At 42.6% G+C, this 16,380-nt stretch overlaps 1 protein-coding gene across 4 annotated transcripts in view; it reads right to left on the minus strand.

Moving 5' to 3' along the window:
* The window catches only part of LOC147217669 (receptor-type tyrosine-protein phosphatase F-like), a 156,449-nt gene that overhangs the window by 11,368 nt on the left and 128,701 nt on the right, over nt 1-16,380 (minus strand). For all 4 annotated transcript variants that reach the window (XM_086176283.1, XM_086176284.1, XM_086176285.1 and 1 more), the window contains 7 exons: nt 9,314-9,411; nt 6,582-6,705; nt 5,891-6,066; nt 3,882-4,001; nt 2,660-2,814; nt 1,961-2,246; nt 689-867 (listed from right to left, as the gene is read on the minus strand). In XM_086176283.1, coding sequence (XP_086032409.1) covers nt 689-867; nt 1,961-2,246; nt 2,660-2,814; nt 3,882-4,001; nt 5,891-6,066; nt 6,582-6,705; nt 9,314-9,411 — 1,138 coding nt within the window. The remainder of the gene's footprint in view (nt 1-688; nt 868-1,960; nt 2,247-2,659; nt 2,815-3,881; nt 4,002-5,890; nt 6,067-6,581; nt 6,706-9,313; nt 9,412-16,380) is intronic.

A 16,380-nucleotide genomic window follows, 5' to 3' on the forward strand; every position in this document is an offset into this window, starting at 1 on the left:
TTCACACATGGAACAACCAGCAGTCCCCTAAAACTAATACATAGTGTCAGTACAATCAGTAGAAAAGTAACAGTAGCCCCCGATTACAAACCATAGAATACAAATACTACCCATTTCATAAATGTAATTGTGTGTGCATCACAAAAAAACTAAAAACAAAATGCATTCTCATTTGATATTGGACGATTTGGATAGTCTTTCAAACTATCTGTGATTTCCTAAATAATGCTAAGGCTAGTATAACTCTCCTGATGGACAAGCTCTGAAATCTTTCCATCTCCATCCGTGAATGTGATATTACCTTCCTGGTATGAAACTGCACATAAATATTATACAGATGGGAGCAACCCAAAATGATTGTCTTTTATATGCTGTTTCAGCTGGTTTCTTCTTGTTCCTTCCTTATTTCACAATTTTTTGAGTGTGGTTCATATGGAATATTTGGCTTTGAGAAAGTATGATTGCTTCATGTATTTGAGTAAATTTACTTCTATGCACAAAGTTGTCAATTTTCAATATTGTAATACAAATGAGTCTTATGTTCAAACCTTATGTTCACGGTCAACTGAAACCCTATCCAGACGAGTACAATACAAATATTACAAAACCTGTATACATGTTTATATTTCTGCAAGACACCACTGTTCGATCTGTTAATTGTTCAAACCATGTTGCATGTTCATCGAACCTGTAGCCATCAATGCAGCTAGCGTTGATGTAGTCAGAGCCTTCAACACCACGGATGGGCTGCAAGCAGACGCGGGTAGACTCAAAAGGCATGATGTTGACCAGGCGATTCTTGAACTTGTTGCAAGGCAAGTTGGCACTGATGAAGCGTGATGTGTGGGCTTTAGAGTTGGCCAGTCTCTGTTCAGAAGAAGGTGTGTGAAACAAGACCAGAAGAAGGAGACAAAAATGAATCACTGACTTATGTTCAAGAGCTAATACAGTTGGGCATTCATTAAGTCTGGACTGCAGTTTTGTCATGATAGATAACTTCTAAAGAGATGTCAGAGTAGAATATAGAAGACTGGAAGCTATACCTGCTGCTAGGAATAGCTAAATAGAAGACTAGGCGTGACAAAGAACAGTGCTGGCAGTGGATGGTGCATAGATGCGTAACACAAGTATGAAGCCGGGACAGTTTGTGTTGGTTTTGTGGCCAGATTATGTGGACCATACATCAAAATAATTATCTTACTTCTTTCTCTCACTTTCACAGAGGTGTGGATGCTATTATAACTTCAGAAGAGATCATGGTCATAAGAACGCTAATGACTTTGCCATGCAGGAAAGAGTGTAATAACCTCATAGTTGATAGCTATTGACAGAAGTCTGTGCACGTATGTCCTTGTGAGTCACTTTGAACACCAGCTGTGTCTACATATGAAATTATGTTCCTATTATGCTACTGTGATTCAGGATTATGCTACTGTGATTCAGGCACAATGTCAAAAAGGCAACTGTCATGCACAGGTGGATTGGTTGAATAAATTATTTAAATTATCTAAGTGAGCCTGAGAAGTGAAGATTTACTATAATCAGCACAACACTGATATAGGATTTTGCACCTGCAAACAAGTTAAAAGTATCATACACTCATTGTCCATGCAGCTTATCCTACACAGTTGTGGTGGGACTAGGCCTAGTCCATGCTGATATTTGGTGAGAGGTACACCCAAAGTTGGGGTGCCTACATGGCCAGTCAATCACAGGGCCATGATTGGAGATATATGACTATCCCCTTTCTCTTTCACACCTCTGGACAATTTAGAGCCATCAATTAATTAATCAATCCATGATTTTGGATTGTGGGGGGAGGAGCAGAGGACCTGGAGAAAACCCACATGGAGAACATGCAAGCTACACTGAAAGGCCTCAGTCAGAATTGAACCAGCACCCTTTTGCTATGTGGTGGATATTCATTTAAACTTCAGTCCGACATTTCTGCTTTCATCACCTTAAACTCCAGCTCCATGGCGGTGACTGTTTCTCCAGGGGAGGGCTGTGTGAGTTTCTGTATGTGTGCATACAGGTTACGTGCTGGCACCTCTGTATTTCCGCAGGTGGCTGCCTCAAGCAGAGCTTCGTGGATGAAGATGTACTGGTCCTCAGTCTGTACCATATAGTTTCTCTGGGCACGCATGCATGTCACATGGCCGTAGATATCTACAGATTTTTCATGCTTCATTCGCTCCAGCATTGCATCAGTCACAATGAAGCAGCCAGTCCTGCCCACACCCGCACTAGTGGAAAGAGAGGGGAGCAAAGACTTAAAAACACATCTGCTTTCAGACAAGTAAATTACATTTATTAACACCTTCGACTCAAGGTACCATCTCAGGTGACCAAACTAAAGCAAAATTTAAAGACTTCAGTTAAATTGTTGCATCTCTCAATAGTCAGGAATTAAATTCAGGTCTTTCAAAATGAATCAGAATATAATCAAATCCTTAGGTACTTATTCAAGTTTTAAAGTCATTTCGTAAATAGTAATTTAAGCTTTTGGGGTTTAAGAACCAAAGACACTTTATATTCATTTCCTTCCAGATGATATTCAGGTTCAAGTTACAAGTCATGGGTACCTATCCAAAGTTATTTGGTAGCAATTATTTTCTTGAGTTGTAAATGAAAACCACATGTAATTACAGGCCCCCACCTGCAGTGAACCACCATAGGTCCTGCATCTGGGGGATTACAGGCCTTTACACGCCTTAAGAAGGCCAGAATGGGGGTGGGGTACTCTGGCACCCCATGGTCTGGCCATGCCATGAACTGGAATTGCCGCACCTCTCTCTTTTCACTGGAGCCATTCTGTGAGAGAATCATTCAGGTCTGATTTAAGTTTCAGCCAACATTAATTGGTATAAGATAAAGCAGAACTTTTCATCCTGGTCCCAAAAGCTCTAAAAAAATAAAAGTGAAACTGTTATGATGGGCAGAGAGATGACATCTTTCACTTTTAATCTGAACAGCATTTTTGATATTAAATAGTAGATACTATCAACTTGGCTATGATCATCGAAATATAAACATACATTTTTAAACTGCATTCTGAACGTCTCTGAAAAGGATGTTTCTTTACGATATGATCATTCCTAATTGAAACTGATAACTCCTACATAGCCATCCATCCATCTTCTGCCCCTTATCATATACTCAGGGTCACAGGGAAGCTGGAAAGAGAGTAAGTCGCAGGGCCACATAAAAATGCAAACAAGATTCACACACTCACTCATTCGGGACAATTTTCCCAATCTTTTCTAATTAACCTGCTGCATGTTTTTTGGAATGTGAGAGGAAACTGGTGAACCTGGAGGAAACCCACACTGACAAGGGGAGATGTTATGCAAACTCATGCAAACTCCACACAAAAAGGTCCCCGGAATTGAACCAGTCCTTTGTGCTGAGAGGCACCAGTCCTTTGTGCAGCATTGTCCAGCATAGTGACGAGGTTACACATATGTAACCGTGCCGCCACTCCTACATACTGTATGTGTACCGTCATTCAAGTAATGGTAGTCTTTGTTCTAAATGTACATAAATGAAATAATTGGAGAAAGATGAATAAACATCAAACTTCAGTTGAACCATCACTGTAATGACACTATTGGAAAATCATATTTGTGGAAAAACAAACAACAAAACAAATAAAGCAACAAACCAACCTCTTCAAAACAATCAAACATGTGAAACAGTTGTTAAAAAGATGAAATGTGAACAGTTAAATTTTGAAGTATGACCCATAAAAAGACGGGCTGAAGGTACTTGTCAGGATCCTGACAAGTACCTGCAGTCTGTCTTTTTATGTACCTTATGTTTTAGTACCTAACCGTATGTTGACATTTTGTTTATTTATAATGAAAAGAGGATAACAGTACCTTGTAAAGAGCAAATGTACGGACACTGTAAGTGGCTAACTCGACAGAGTCCAGCATAGTGACCTGGATCATACCATAGGTCTCTGTTCCTCGTAATGGCCAGTATTGGTCACACTTCACCTGGCAGAAAAGAGATAGGGAAACTGTCAGGAAAGAAAAGCTGCTAAAATCTACATGGATACTGGACAAAAGGTTGTAGGATCACACTGATAAACAAGGAAATAGATTTTAAAAGGTCAAATCAAAGGAGTAGTCCACTGTTTAAATAACAACATAAAATTCTCACTGTGCTAGACTCTTTATTTTCAACAAGATATTTTTGGCTGGTTTCCAGGAAACTCATGCAGACACAGGGAGAACATGACTGGAAATGAACATGCTGATGAATTAAATAACCCCAATAACAAAGCAAGAATTTCTTGAATGTTAAGCTTTTTCTTGTGTGTTTTCCATTAAAATATCGGAAAAAACACGATTTTCTTGGCTTAATGGGGATTTCTATCATTTCTTCAAATATGTCTTCATTTCTTTAGTCTTTCAGTAACATTTTTCCAACATGATCTGCACAGATAACTTTACAAGTCAGGTATTCCTCGGGACCTTTTGGGTTTGTTAGTGATTATTCAATTGGATTCTGACATCTGCCTATTATCGTAATGGGCTGCACAAAGTTTTTTAACCCTTTGTTCAGTTTGACAGAAAAACAGTAGGACTGTATGGTGAGAGATGATGATGACTAATACTATGATATGGATGTAATGGCGGTGCAGTGTTCATTGTTTCTGCCACAGAATGGACTCTGACAGGGCTTTCTGCACGGACTTTGCATGAAGCGCATTAACGAAAGAACAGAATACTCTTCTATCATAGTGCTATAAAAAGGCCTTGATGAGCTTGACTCAATATGTAAATTGGAAAATGTTACTTTTTTACTCTTGCTCTATATATTTATTGATGAACATTTTTTCATGTTTTCTCCTGTGAAAATTGAATCCCCAACTTTGGGAAATAAAATCTTATATACAGTATGCAATAATTGATTCTTTCAATTTAGAGACTGGGGACTCATTACAATAGAGCGCGCACACACTTACAAGGGACCACAATGTTTTAATACTCCATGTTGACTGATTTTTTTTCACAGGAGAGAATATTTGACTCCATTCTCGGAAATTATATCTTAACATGCCCATGTACTCTGAATTGTACTTTATAAGCTTAAATGCAATTTTAGAGCAGCACACATTTTGTCAGGTTATGATCCTCTTCAATGCATCATAAATAATTTTAAATACATTGCTGTGGCATCAAATGCTAAATCTTGAAAGTGTGAACACAAAAAATTCACTAGGCTATTAAGCCTCAGTTGAATTGGTAAAATGTATGAGTAGAATGTAAAGAGGAAGTGTATGGTTTACATAAAACTGATTCTTAATTTTTTGTAAAAGTCTGAAACAACCATGTATCTTGTGATAGTGAATGACCTTATTTAGGGATTATAAGAAATTGTTGTGCAATTGTACGTAAACACAGCTCAGGTATACAGATTCAGACATTATTGTTAACTCAGACATAGCATGATACTGTTCACAAATCATGCATGTACACTATTGTTTTTAATACTGATCAGGTTGACTAATCCATCCTTAAACTAGATCACAAGACATAAATTTGTTTTGTGAAATGCTATTTCCCCACTTCAAATATAAGGAAATGCTCAGATATGAAATACAGCACATGTGAGAAAAGTCAATTTCCAAGCTCATATTCCTTCACTGACAGCATGCTCTGTGGTTAATACTGAATTTTACACAATGTTACACAACACAACGTCAGATGTTGGCCTTTGAGTAAAATCATAGGAAATAAATATTGGGAATCAATTAATCAAATAATTTGTAATCTCAATTTTGAGAAGGTTTATAACCATTACTCGTTTGGATAACGTTTTCAAAAATGTATTGGTCAAAATAAACTTTTATGTTGATCAACACTTTTTCTTGCCTTACCCGGGACTTCTCCTCCAATCTAGTCATCATAACAATAGTGCTTGATCTCTGTTCCCACACCATCCTCCAAAAGTCACTCAGTGTCTCTGGCAGAGGACCCTGTGTGGCAATATAAGCATTCTGCTTCCTGTAGCCATCAATGTAATTGGCATTGATATAATCACTGCCAGGGACAGCTGCAAAGAAGCAAATTTTGATGTTACTTGTGTAATGCATTATCTTTTTTTGAGTACAATATATACAAATATCTCAACAAATGTTTTTGGAAAGATGGAGGAAACCCATGCAGACACAGGGAGACCATTCCAACTCCACACAGAAAGGTCCCCTTGTCAGAACCGAACCAGGGTCCTTCGTGCTGTGAAGCCAAAGTGCTCACAATTGGGCCACACTCAAAATCTGAAATCAAAATGTATTTTCTATCCTTCTGTGGAGTAAACGGTCTTACAAACCATTCGATTCATTGAGAAGCACCTGGGATGATGAAAGTGTCAATTTTATATTACATAAGTGATTTTTTATTTTTATTTTTAATCCAGGTCTACATTTTTGATCACTTTGTAGGGAATTCTAAAAACAGCTCCAGCAGTTATTTAATAAATCGTTTGTGCACATAAATGCAAACATTGATTGCATCCTTAATCACTCATTATCTCAATATTACTCTTAAGTGATTACATGATTCTGTTACCATCAACTGAAGTCAGCACCACTCTGGAGTGGTCATAGGCGATGACGTTAGCATAGCGATTTTTTGGCTTGTTGACTTCCATGTTAGAGTTTTCCCAGGTAAACTGCTGGCCTGGATCGATGGACTGTTAAAGAAGTCATAGAGGTACAGAGACACAGAAAGACATAAGAAAAATCAAATTAGCTTTTTGAGCAAATGGTTAATCTAACGAAGAAAAACTTTAAAGCATGGCACTCTTGTTACACCACCCTTTACATTAACAAATACTATCCATCCATCCATCCATCCATCCATCCATCCATCCATCCATCCATCCATCCATCATCTGACGCTTATTCTGCACTCAGTCAGGGGGATGCTGAAGCCTATCCCAGTGGTCATCAAGGGAGAGGCGAGCTACAACTTGGACTGGTCGCCAGTCAGTCGCAGGGCCACACAGACAACCATTCACTCGTTCAGGGCAATTTTCCCAGTTATTGTTCCACTTAAATTGCTGCATGGTTTCGGACTGTGGGAGGAAACTGGAGAAACCATGAGGAAAACATGCCAACTCCACACAGAAAGCTCCCCTTGTCGGAATTGAACCAGGGCCCTTCATGCTTCATGTATACACACACACACACACACACACACACACACACACACACACACACACACACACACACACACACACACACACACACACACACACACACACACACACACACACACACAGGCCAGGAAATATTTGGACAGTGACAGGCTTTTTGATTTGGGCTCTGCATACCACCACATTGGATTATAATGAAACGACTACAATGGAATTGAAATGCAGACTAAGGTTTAATTCACGTCGATTAAACATGTAGGAATTGTAGCTCTTTTTTACACAAACTCATTTCAGGGGCTCAAAAGTAATTGGACAAATAAACATAACCCAAAGTAAAATGCTACTTTTCAAAATTTAGTTGAGAATCCTTTGCAGGCAAAGACTGTCTGAAGTCTGGAACCCATGGACTTCACCAAATGCGTTTCCTCTTTTGTGATGATTTACTGCAGTAGTCTTCAGTTTTTGCTTGTTTGTTTTTTTTCCATAAGTTTTGTCTCAAGCAAGTGAGACAACTGAAATCTGGTGACTGACTTGGCCATTGCAGAATATTCATGCAGCCTTGTTATTTTTTTTTTTTGGCAGCCTTCTGAGTCAATTGTCCAATTACTTTTGGTCCCTTGAAAAAGAGGTAGTTATGAATTAAAGAGCTGGAATTCCTAAACCCTTGCTCCAATTTGGATTTGCATACTCTCAAATTATAGCTGAGAGTCGGCAACTTAGCCCATATTGATTGTATAATTGTATCCTGAATATGTTTTCACAAACAGCTACATTTTCAAAACTTGGCTCACTGTCCAAATATTTCTGGGCCTAACTGTATATTCACTCATTATGAACATACAGTTTGCATTTCTACATACTAAATAGCATAAATAATATTTGATGTTAATCAGGAGTTAGTTGTGATTAAACATGTAAATTCAAATGATCCCCTTTTAGAGCACACATATATATTTACCATCACATTGAAACTCGGGATATTACAAGTTATACAGATGCACAAAACTGATGAAGCTGTACCATAAAATCTCAATGAATTAAGACTGTAAGCCACACCACCAATAAAGAAGATGTTGACCACAAGTTGTTTGTTTTACATTGATTACATTGCAATTACAGATGTATGGTAATGTTTCAATATATAATCATGCTTTAACAATGTTAAAAATGTAGCACTGGTTAGAATTTTTTATTATGATTTTGTTTTATTAATCCCTTGTGAGAGATTCCCCTCTGCATTTAGCCCATCTTTGATAAACCACGAGCAGTTGGCAGCCTCTTAGTGGCACGGCCAGGGGTTCAGTGCCTTGCTCAACAACACATCGAGAGGCTAGGAATTGAACCAGGACTTGTGGTGGTTAGACTGTTGTGGTGGTTAGACTGTCGCACCTGCTTCCGGTCATCGTTTGGAGCACTATTTAGAGTAACGAGACAGGTGAACTTGCTGCCAGATTGTCGCCAATCAGGAATAAACTTACTTGCCTGCTTCATGACTCTCAGCTACTTAGGATAGGAAGATACTTTCCGAATGACGTGTTCCCCTCATCTACCTTCAATATTAAATCACATTCTGATAAACCCCAGTGCCGACCCAAATAAAAAAAAAACTCCATTATCAAAAAGAAATAGAGCCAGCTAAATAAAAATGAGAAAACCAGAAATAAAAATTGCTGTTTCTTTTTCCTTATAGGCAGAGGGGCTTCATCTTGCCTCCCTTAAGCTCCAAAACGTGTGTTGTTCTGCTTCATATGCAAATTCTTTTTTTTTTTTCGTTTTTTAAGAGGAATATTAACAAGAGACAATCCCAGAGTTGCATCAGAGCCACAGCTTTAAAAAAAACCCTATACATGCTTGAGGGAAACATAACACAGACTGTGAAGGCAACTCACTACCTGCTATTTTTGTGGTTAAAAAAAGCATCATACAGTGTTAAATGTCAGAGTTGCTTCCCTAATGGGATTGGAGTTTTATAAATTATTAGAAAACATGACTAAAAGAAATCTAATTCATCACAAGCATGTATCAAAGAGGCAAAAACAGGCAAGACTTAAAAGCTTTACTTGCATGATAACAGAAAAAAACAGTATAGATGCCTCAAAGATGGAGATATAAAACAATATGCATGTGAGTGCATGGCCCATACCTCATACTCTTGTGAAAAGCGCAGGCCGTCATTGGCTTTTAATCGGTCTATGTGATCGGCTAGATCTATGACTGGAATGGGTGGGTGCTCTCTCATTCCTGGAAAAGAATAGTAGAGGATAGAGGATAGAGGGAAATAGTAGATAGAGGAAAAAGTAGACATTAAAGGGTGGCTGTTTCTATACATCACATGTACACCAACACAAACAGTGGGTGGGATGACAAGGTGGATGAGGCTATGGCACTGTGGCTGTGTATAAGTCAGGAGAGTGCGATTCGTTGAACAGTGCATGAAGAGAGGGGGAGAAGAGAGAGCACATGATAAATAACAAGCTTGTAATGTTTGGTGGTAACATCATGCTAAGTAAGGAGGACAGAGGTTGGCACCGGCACAGTGATAGATGAGTGATTGTGTCATCATACTTCTAGAAAAAAAAGTTAGAGGCAGATTTCTCCCTGACTCCTAAATGCTTATTTAGTTGCAGTGCTGGGATCAGAACAAGTCCCCACAAGCATTAACAAATCAGGCACACTGTTTGCTTCAAGGCAATAACATATTGACAGGTTTCTCATTCTTTTTTGAATGATTTTTTTTCTCTACTTTCACTTTCTGCCTAGCCTTGAGTGCTTGGGCAGGATTGCTTTAAAATAACCCCCTGTAATTCTCTATATTTCTCTTTGATTGATTATTGGATAATATATTGCTTCTCTACCACCTCAAATTCCACCTGCTCATCTGAATTTAGCCGGGCTGTGTGCTCAAAGAGATTACTTTGAGCTTGCCTTACGTGTTGAATTAAATAGTTCAAGGTTCTTTACATAAAAACAAACCAACAAACAAAAAACAGCAACTTCCTTTGTGAAAAGATAGGGTCATCATTTCCCATGAGTGACTGCTGCAAAGTCAATTTTGCTCTGATTCTAAAGGGGAACGGTTAATAAATATAGACAATAGAATGTAATGCTGTCTAATTTAATATTATTGCCTATTTTTGTGCATGAAGAACAAGCATGGACGAGGAGCAAAAATCAACAACTGAAACACTGCTCAAGCTTTCATTAAGCCATACAATCCCTTCATTTTTACATCAAACTGTATTCATGGAAAAAATTCTGGATCCACTGGGGGAAAGTTATTGATGTCTTTCAGGGTTGCAAAAACGGAATGGAAGCAGGATTGAGTGACAGAGGATAAACTATAAATGTAGGAAAAACACAGTAGATGAGAGAACTTGACTAACTTGGCGTGTGCAGACAGCGATGTGAGCTGGGATCTGTGGAGAAAGGAGAGCCAAGGAAGGAGGAAGGAAGAAGAGTTGGAGTTGGCTTAAGATCAGATCTCAGCCAAAAAGTATCTTCCAATAACACTTCAATTTGTGAGTGGTGGGTTTTACTGCCTTACATAGTTAACTTGGCAATATTTGGCATTATTAAAGTCAGCGGTGCATAGAAAGCTTGAGTTTGAGAAACCACCGTTATTGTACTGTTCTTTATCACAAAGCCAATATATATTATTGAAAATGTCTTTCGAGAATTGACATTTATTACTGCTGATTCTTATTTTCAAATTTTGGGTTAATGTAATTTAGATGCACTTTTTGGAAATGGTTTTCTTTAAATAAGATCCTATCTGGATCACTTTTGTTCAACCAATAGCTTGGTAGTTTATCTTTATTTGGAGGCATACAAAAGAAAAAGAAAACAAAAAAAATTGTAAACCCTCATTAAAAAGAAAAACTGTGATGCATAGCTTCAACAACAAACATACACAAACAAATGAGAACTTGCCTTGAAAATAGCCCCTCTGATTATTCAGTCTAAATTTTAGAGTGTAATCTATACGGGAAGTGATGAAAATGACCTCTATGGTATCTGCAAATACAGTGTGTGTACAGTGACTTAGGAGTGCTTTAAGTTACGAGTTGTCCAAGATGAGTTTTTGCTTTGTGATACGAGCTAAGACCTGAGCTATGGGCAGGATGAGCATTTGACAATGATGTGGCTGCCACTGGTTGTGATGTGGCATTTAAAAACAGTTGGATGTGCTGCCTGTCACTAGGTAACCCAGCAAAAATCATGAAAAACATGAGTGAAGTGTGCGTATCTTTGACTTGTCCATGAGGAGATGGAGACGTTGTTGTTGGTGAAGACCATGACTGAGAGCATCAGCTGTGAGAAGGCACAACACATTTGCAGGCATTTGGTGCAGTTGGTGGCGGGAACATTAACGGATGAGGCATTGGCAACTCATTCAAAGCCAGTAGGAGGTCTGATCATTCTAAAAAGAGGACAGGCATTCACTCTGCATCGCTAAATAAGTTTAATGATAAAGTCTAGTATAGTGTGCAAATTGAATTTAGTAATACATTACGTTAAGTGTGTAGTGAGTAAGTTAAGTGATAAAGAACAAAACACAAAGTCCCCCAACCTCCTCCGCTGATCTCCGGATACTGCTCGTATCTTTGTCTGATCTTCAAGGTACATGCAGTGGGGAGAATAAGTATTTGATACACTGCTGATTTTTCAGCATTTCCCACTTGCAAAGCATGTAGAGGTTGGTAATTTTTAATCATAGGTCGTCTACAACTGTGATTGACAGAATCTAAAACAAAAATCCAGAAAAACACATTGTACAATTTTTAAGTAATTAATTTACTTTTTATTGCATGACATAAGTATTTGATACATTTAAAGACAGAACTTAATATTTTGGTACAGAAATCTTTGTTGGCAATTACAGAGATCAGACATTTCCTGTAGTTCTTGGCCAGGTTTGCACACACTGCAGCAGGGATGTTGGCCCACTCCTCCATACAGATCTTCTCCAGATCCTTCAGGTTTTGGGGCAGTTGCTGGGCAATATGGACTTTCAGCTCCCTACAAAGATTTTCTATTGGGTTCAGGTCTGGAGACTGGCTAGGCCACTCCAGAACCTTGCGATGCTTCTTACAGGGCAACTCCTTAGTTGCCCTAGCTGTGTGTTTCAGGTCGTTGTCATGCTGGAAGACCTAACCATGATCCATCTTCAAGGCTCTTACTGAGGGAAGGAGGTTGTTGGCCAAGATCTTGTGATACACGGCCCCATCCATCCTCCCTCAATACGGTGTCCTGTCCCCTTTGCAGAAAAGCATTCCCAAAGAATGATGGTTCTACCTCCATGCTTCATGGTTGGAATGGGGTTCTTGGGGTTGTATTCATCCTTCTTCCTCCAAACACTACAAGTGGAGTGTAGACTACAAAGCTCTATATTTGTCTCATCAGACCACATGACCTTCTTCCATTCCTCCTCTGGATCATCCAGGTGGTCATTAGCAAGCATCAGACAGGCCTGGACAGGCCTGAACATGTGCTGGCTTGAGCAGGGGGACCTTGTGTACGCTGCAGGATTTCCATGAGGGTGTTAGTTAGTTAGTTAGTCCTCTTGCACGAGATGCGTACAGCCAACCGTGGCTACCAGGTTTCTCCATTGGGGTCTGTCGTTGGCAAGTTGCCGTGCCTGTGCCAGGCTCACACCGCAGGCCCTGAGGTCTTGGGCCACAACATCAAGCTAGCGGGTGCGGGGGGCACCTCTGGGTCTTCTCCATCCGGCTAGCTGGGGATTAAAGGCCAAGATGGAGCTTGTGGGATGTTCGGCAGGCAAGCGGATGATGTGGCCATACCAATGAACTCGCCGCATTGCTGCGAGGCGAGATGCTGGGGGCTGCTGGGTTCGATCCCTTAGGGTCTTGGTGACATGCTGGGTCCAGCTGATGCCTTCTAGTGTCCTCAGGGCCCTGGAGTCAAATCCATCAAGCCTGGCTGCCAGCGTGTTGTTCAGCGGCCAGGTTTCGGAGCCATAGAGGACAAAGATGACTGAGGCATTGTAGACCCGGAGCTTTGTCACCCGGGATATGTGCCGGTGGAGCCACAATGGTCTCCACAGGGACTGCATGACTGACGCCGCAAGGGCACGGCGCCGGTCAATCTCAACTTTGATATCTCCGGTGTTTGATAGGGTTGAGCCGAGGTACTTGAAGGTAGCGACAAAGTGGACAGGGGTGCCGTCGAAGAGGAGTTGTAATGGATCAGGTCCCTCTCCTATATGCATAAGCTCGGTTTTTGGCCAGCTTATCTTCTGGCCGAGTTTCCTGGACTCCTCATCAAAAACATGTAGGGCTTCACGAAGCTGGTCAGCGGTCTCACTGAACAGCGTGGTGTCATCCGCGTACTAGAGATCCCTAAGGGTGTAGCTGGCTATGGGGACCCCAGGGAGCTCAGAGACTTTTGTCATCAGATGGTCAATGACACAATTAAAAAGTTCTGGCGCAGCGACACAGCCCTGCCTCACTCCACTGTTGATGGGGAACCACTCAGAGTCCCGGCCATTCACACGCACACAGCTTTCGGCTCCTTGGTAGAGTTGCCTAAACAGTGTGGTTATTTTGGCCGGGACTCCGAGGGATGTCAGGATGTTCCAGAGAGAGCCGTGGTCCACCGTGTCGAAGGCAGCTTTCAGGTCGATGAAGGCGATGTAAAGGTGCCGATCCTTCCTGAACTCCCGGGCCTTTTCAATTATGAGCCGGAGGGCAGAGATGTGATCTGTGGTGGATCGATTGGACATGAAACCGGCTTGCTGTTGGCGGCGTCTGTTTTGGGTTGCAGGTAGAGCACGGGTTAGTAGGACGCGGGTGAATAGTTTTCCGGGGATGGAGAGGAGGGTGATTCCTCTGTGGTTGCTGCAGGTCAGCTGATCGCCCTTATGCTTCCAGAAGGGAAGTATAATGCCCCGCCTCCAGTCATCAGGCAGCGACTCAGTGACCCACACATGGTTGATGATTTGTGTGAGCCAAAGGATGATGTTGTTACCTCCGGCCTTCAGCATCTCAGCTGTGATGGAACATAGGCCAGGGGCTTTGCCGTTTTTGAGCTTTGACAAGGCTGCCTTCACTTCGGCTGGGGTGACGGGGGAAATGAGACAGTCTGGGTTATTGTTGGGGTGGGTGGTGGAGGTGGGGGCTTCTGGTAGGGGAGGATGGTTTAGGAGCTCACTGAAGTGCACCTTCCAGCGACTGAGGCAGTCAGCTTCAGTGGATAGGACGTTTCCGGCCGCATCCTTAACCAGGAAGCAGCGCTTGCGGGGGCCTGCTTTCCCTTGGCGGAGCAGATTGAAAAGCTGCCGCAGGTTCTTGTTTTTGGAGGCTGACTCCATGGCTGTCGCCTGGTTTCTCCAGTAGGATTCCCTGTCTTGACGGATGGAAATGTTCCGTTGGCTGTTGAGGCGCCGGTACAGTGCCATGTCCCCACGCAGTCGAGCAGCTCGTCGGCTGTTGACGATTTCCAACGTGGCTTGGGAAATCCAGGGCTTCTTGGGGGCTGGTCTTGTTCGCCCGGCGGCTCCCTTCGAAGCCGTGGTCACCTTGCTTTTAAAGTGAGGCCAGTCCTGGGACATCCCGCTGGTGAGGGCGCTAAATCGGTTAGCGATGGAGCAGCTGTAGCGCTCCATAATGGCAGAGTCTAAGAGACGGGAGGAGTCCAGCTTTGGGGAGGCATTGGCTGAGGCCCCGGCCTTGAGCTTTAGCCGCAGGTCGGCTATCAGCATGCGATGGTCGGTGTTGCCAAGCTGTGCGCCTCTGAAGACACGGCAGTTGGTAACCGATGTCTTCCAGCGGCGGGAGATGAGGATGTGGTCTATGGCTTTTTTGTCTTCCCGTCCGGGCTGTATCAGGTCCAGTGGTAGATTTGCTTTCGGGGGACCAAGAGTCAGCGATGCAGAGGTTGGTGGCTCTGCAGAGGTTAAATAACCGTTGGCCGTTGTCGTTGGTGGTGGTATCGACGGAGTTGGGCCAGTTACAGCCGGGAGGGTCGGATCCTGAGTGGAGATTGTGGCATGGGCGTCGGTGAGGACAATGATAATGTCATGGGGGGGTGCGGCCTGGATGCCATCTTGCAGTTGGTCATAGAATGTGTCCTTGGCATGGTCTGGGGTGACATCAGTTGGGCTGTAGGCGACAATGACTGTCAGCTTCCCATGTTGGTGTTGGAGGCGGGCAGACAGCAGTCAATCGCTAACTGGTTTCCAACTGATGACGGTGTTCCTCCGGTATAGCGGGATGGCTAGGGCTACTCCATAAAGGCCTCTGCCATCATTTGGGCCGCTCCAGAGGAAAAGATGGTCGCCAGCAGTGGTCTCTCCAGTTCCGCGCCAGCGTGATTCACACAGGCCAGCAAGGGTGATGTTATACCTAGAGAGTTCACGGGATAGTAGTGTGGCATAGCCGGGGCGCAGGAGTGTCTGGACATTCCAGCAGGCAATGCAGGTTTTGTGACGGAGATCCAGCTGGCGTAGTCCGGGGGCAGGCAGGGGTCTGTTACCGAGAAGATCCGTCCGGTTTAATCTGGTTGCTTTGGTTGGTTTCGTAACTGGTTTATTTCACCATGCTGGGTAGTTGGCCCTGCGATGGCTATTCAGCTGGTGGGGCTGCCACCTCACAGCACACTGACAGGCTGCTGGAGGCTGCCGGGTTCACGGTTTGTTGTGACCCGCCTGCGTGTGCCCCCAACACGTGCTTTTCTCTCAGGGTCTGCTCCCCTAGCCTTTTGTCTTCCCAGACTAACCCACAAGGCAGTGGGTCTGAGCCACACTTTGTCTGGTCCCCCACCTGGGACCTGTTTGCCTTGGGTTACCCTTCCAGGGGCATGAAGCCCCCGACAACATAGCTCCCAGGATCACTGGGACACGCAAACCCTCCACCACGGTAAGGTGGCAGCTCACGGAGGGGTGTAGAGGGTTCCATGAGGGTGTAGTATGTTGCTAATGGTTTGCTTTGAGACTGTGGTCCCAGCTCATTTCAGGTCATTGACCAGGTCCAGCTGTGTAGTTCTGGGCTGATCCCTCACCCTTCTCATGATCATTGATGCCCCCCGAGGTGAGACCTTGCATGGAGCCTCAGACCAAGGCAGACTGACCGCCATCTTGAACTTCTTCCATTTTCTAATAATTGTACTAACAGTTGTAGCCTTCTCACCAAGCTGCTTGCCTAGTGTCCTGTTGCCCATACCAGCTTTGTGCAGGCCTACAATTTTATCCCT

This window comes from Fistularia commersonii, chromosome 28 (genome assembly GCF_037954325.1).
Source record: "Fistularia commersonii isolate RoL2024-O1a breed Wild chromosome 28, RoL_Fcom_v1.0, whole genome shotgun sequence".
NCBI classification, from domain to species: domain Eukaryota; kingdom Metazoa; phylum Chordata; class Actinopteri; order Syngnathiformes; family Fistulariidae; genus Fistularia; species Fistularia commersonii.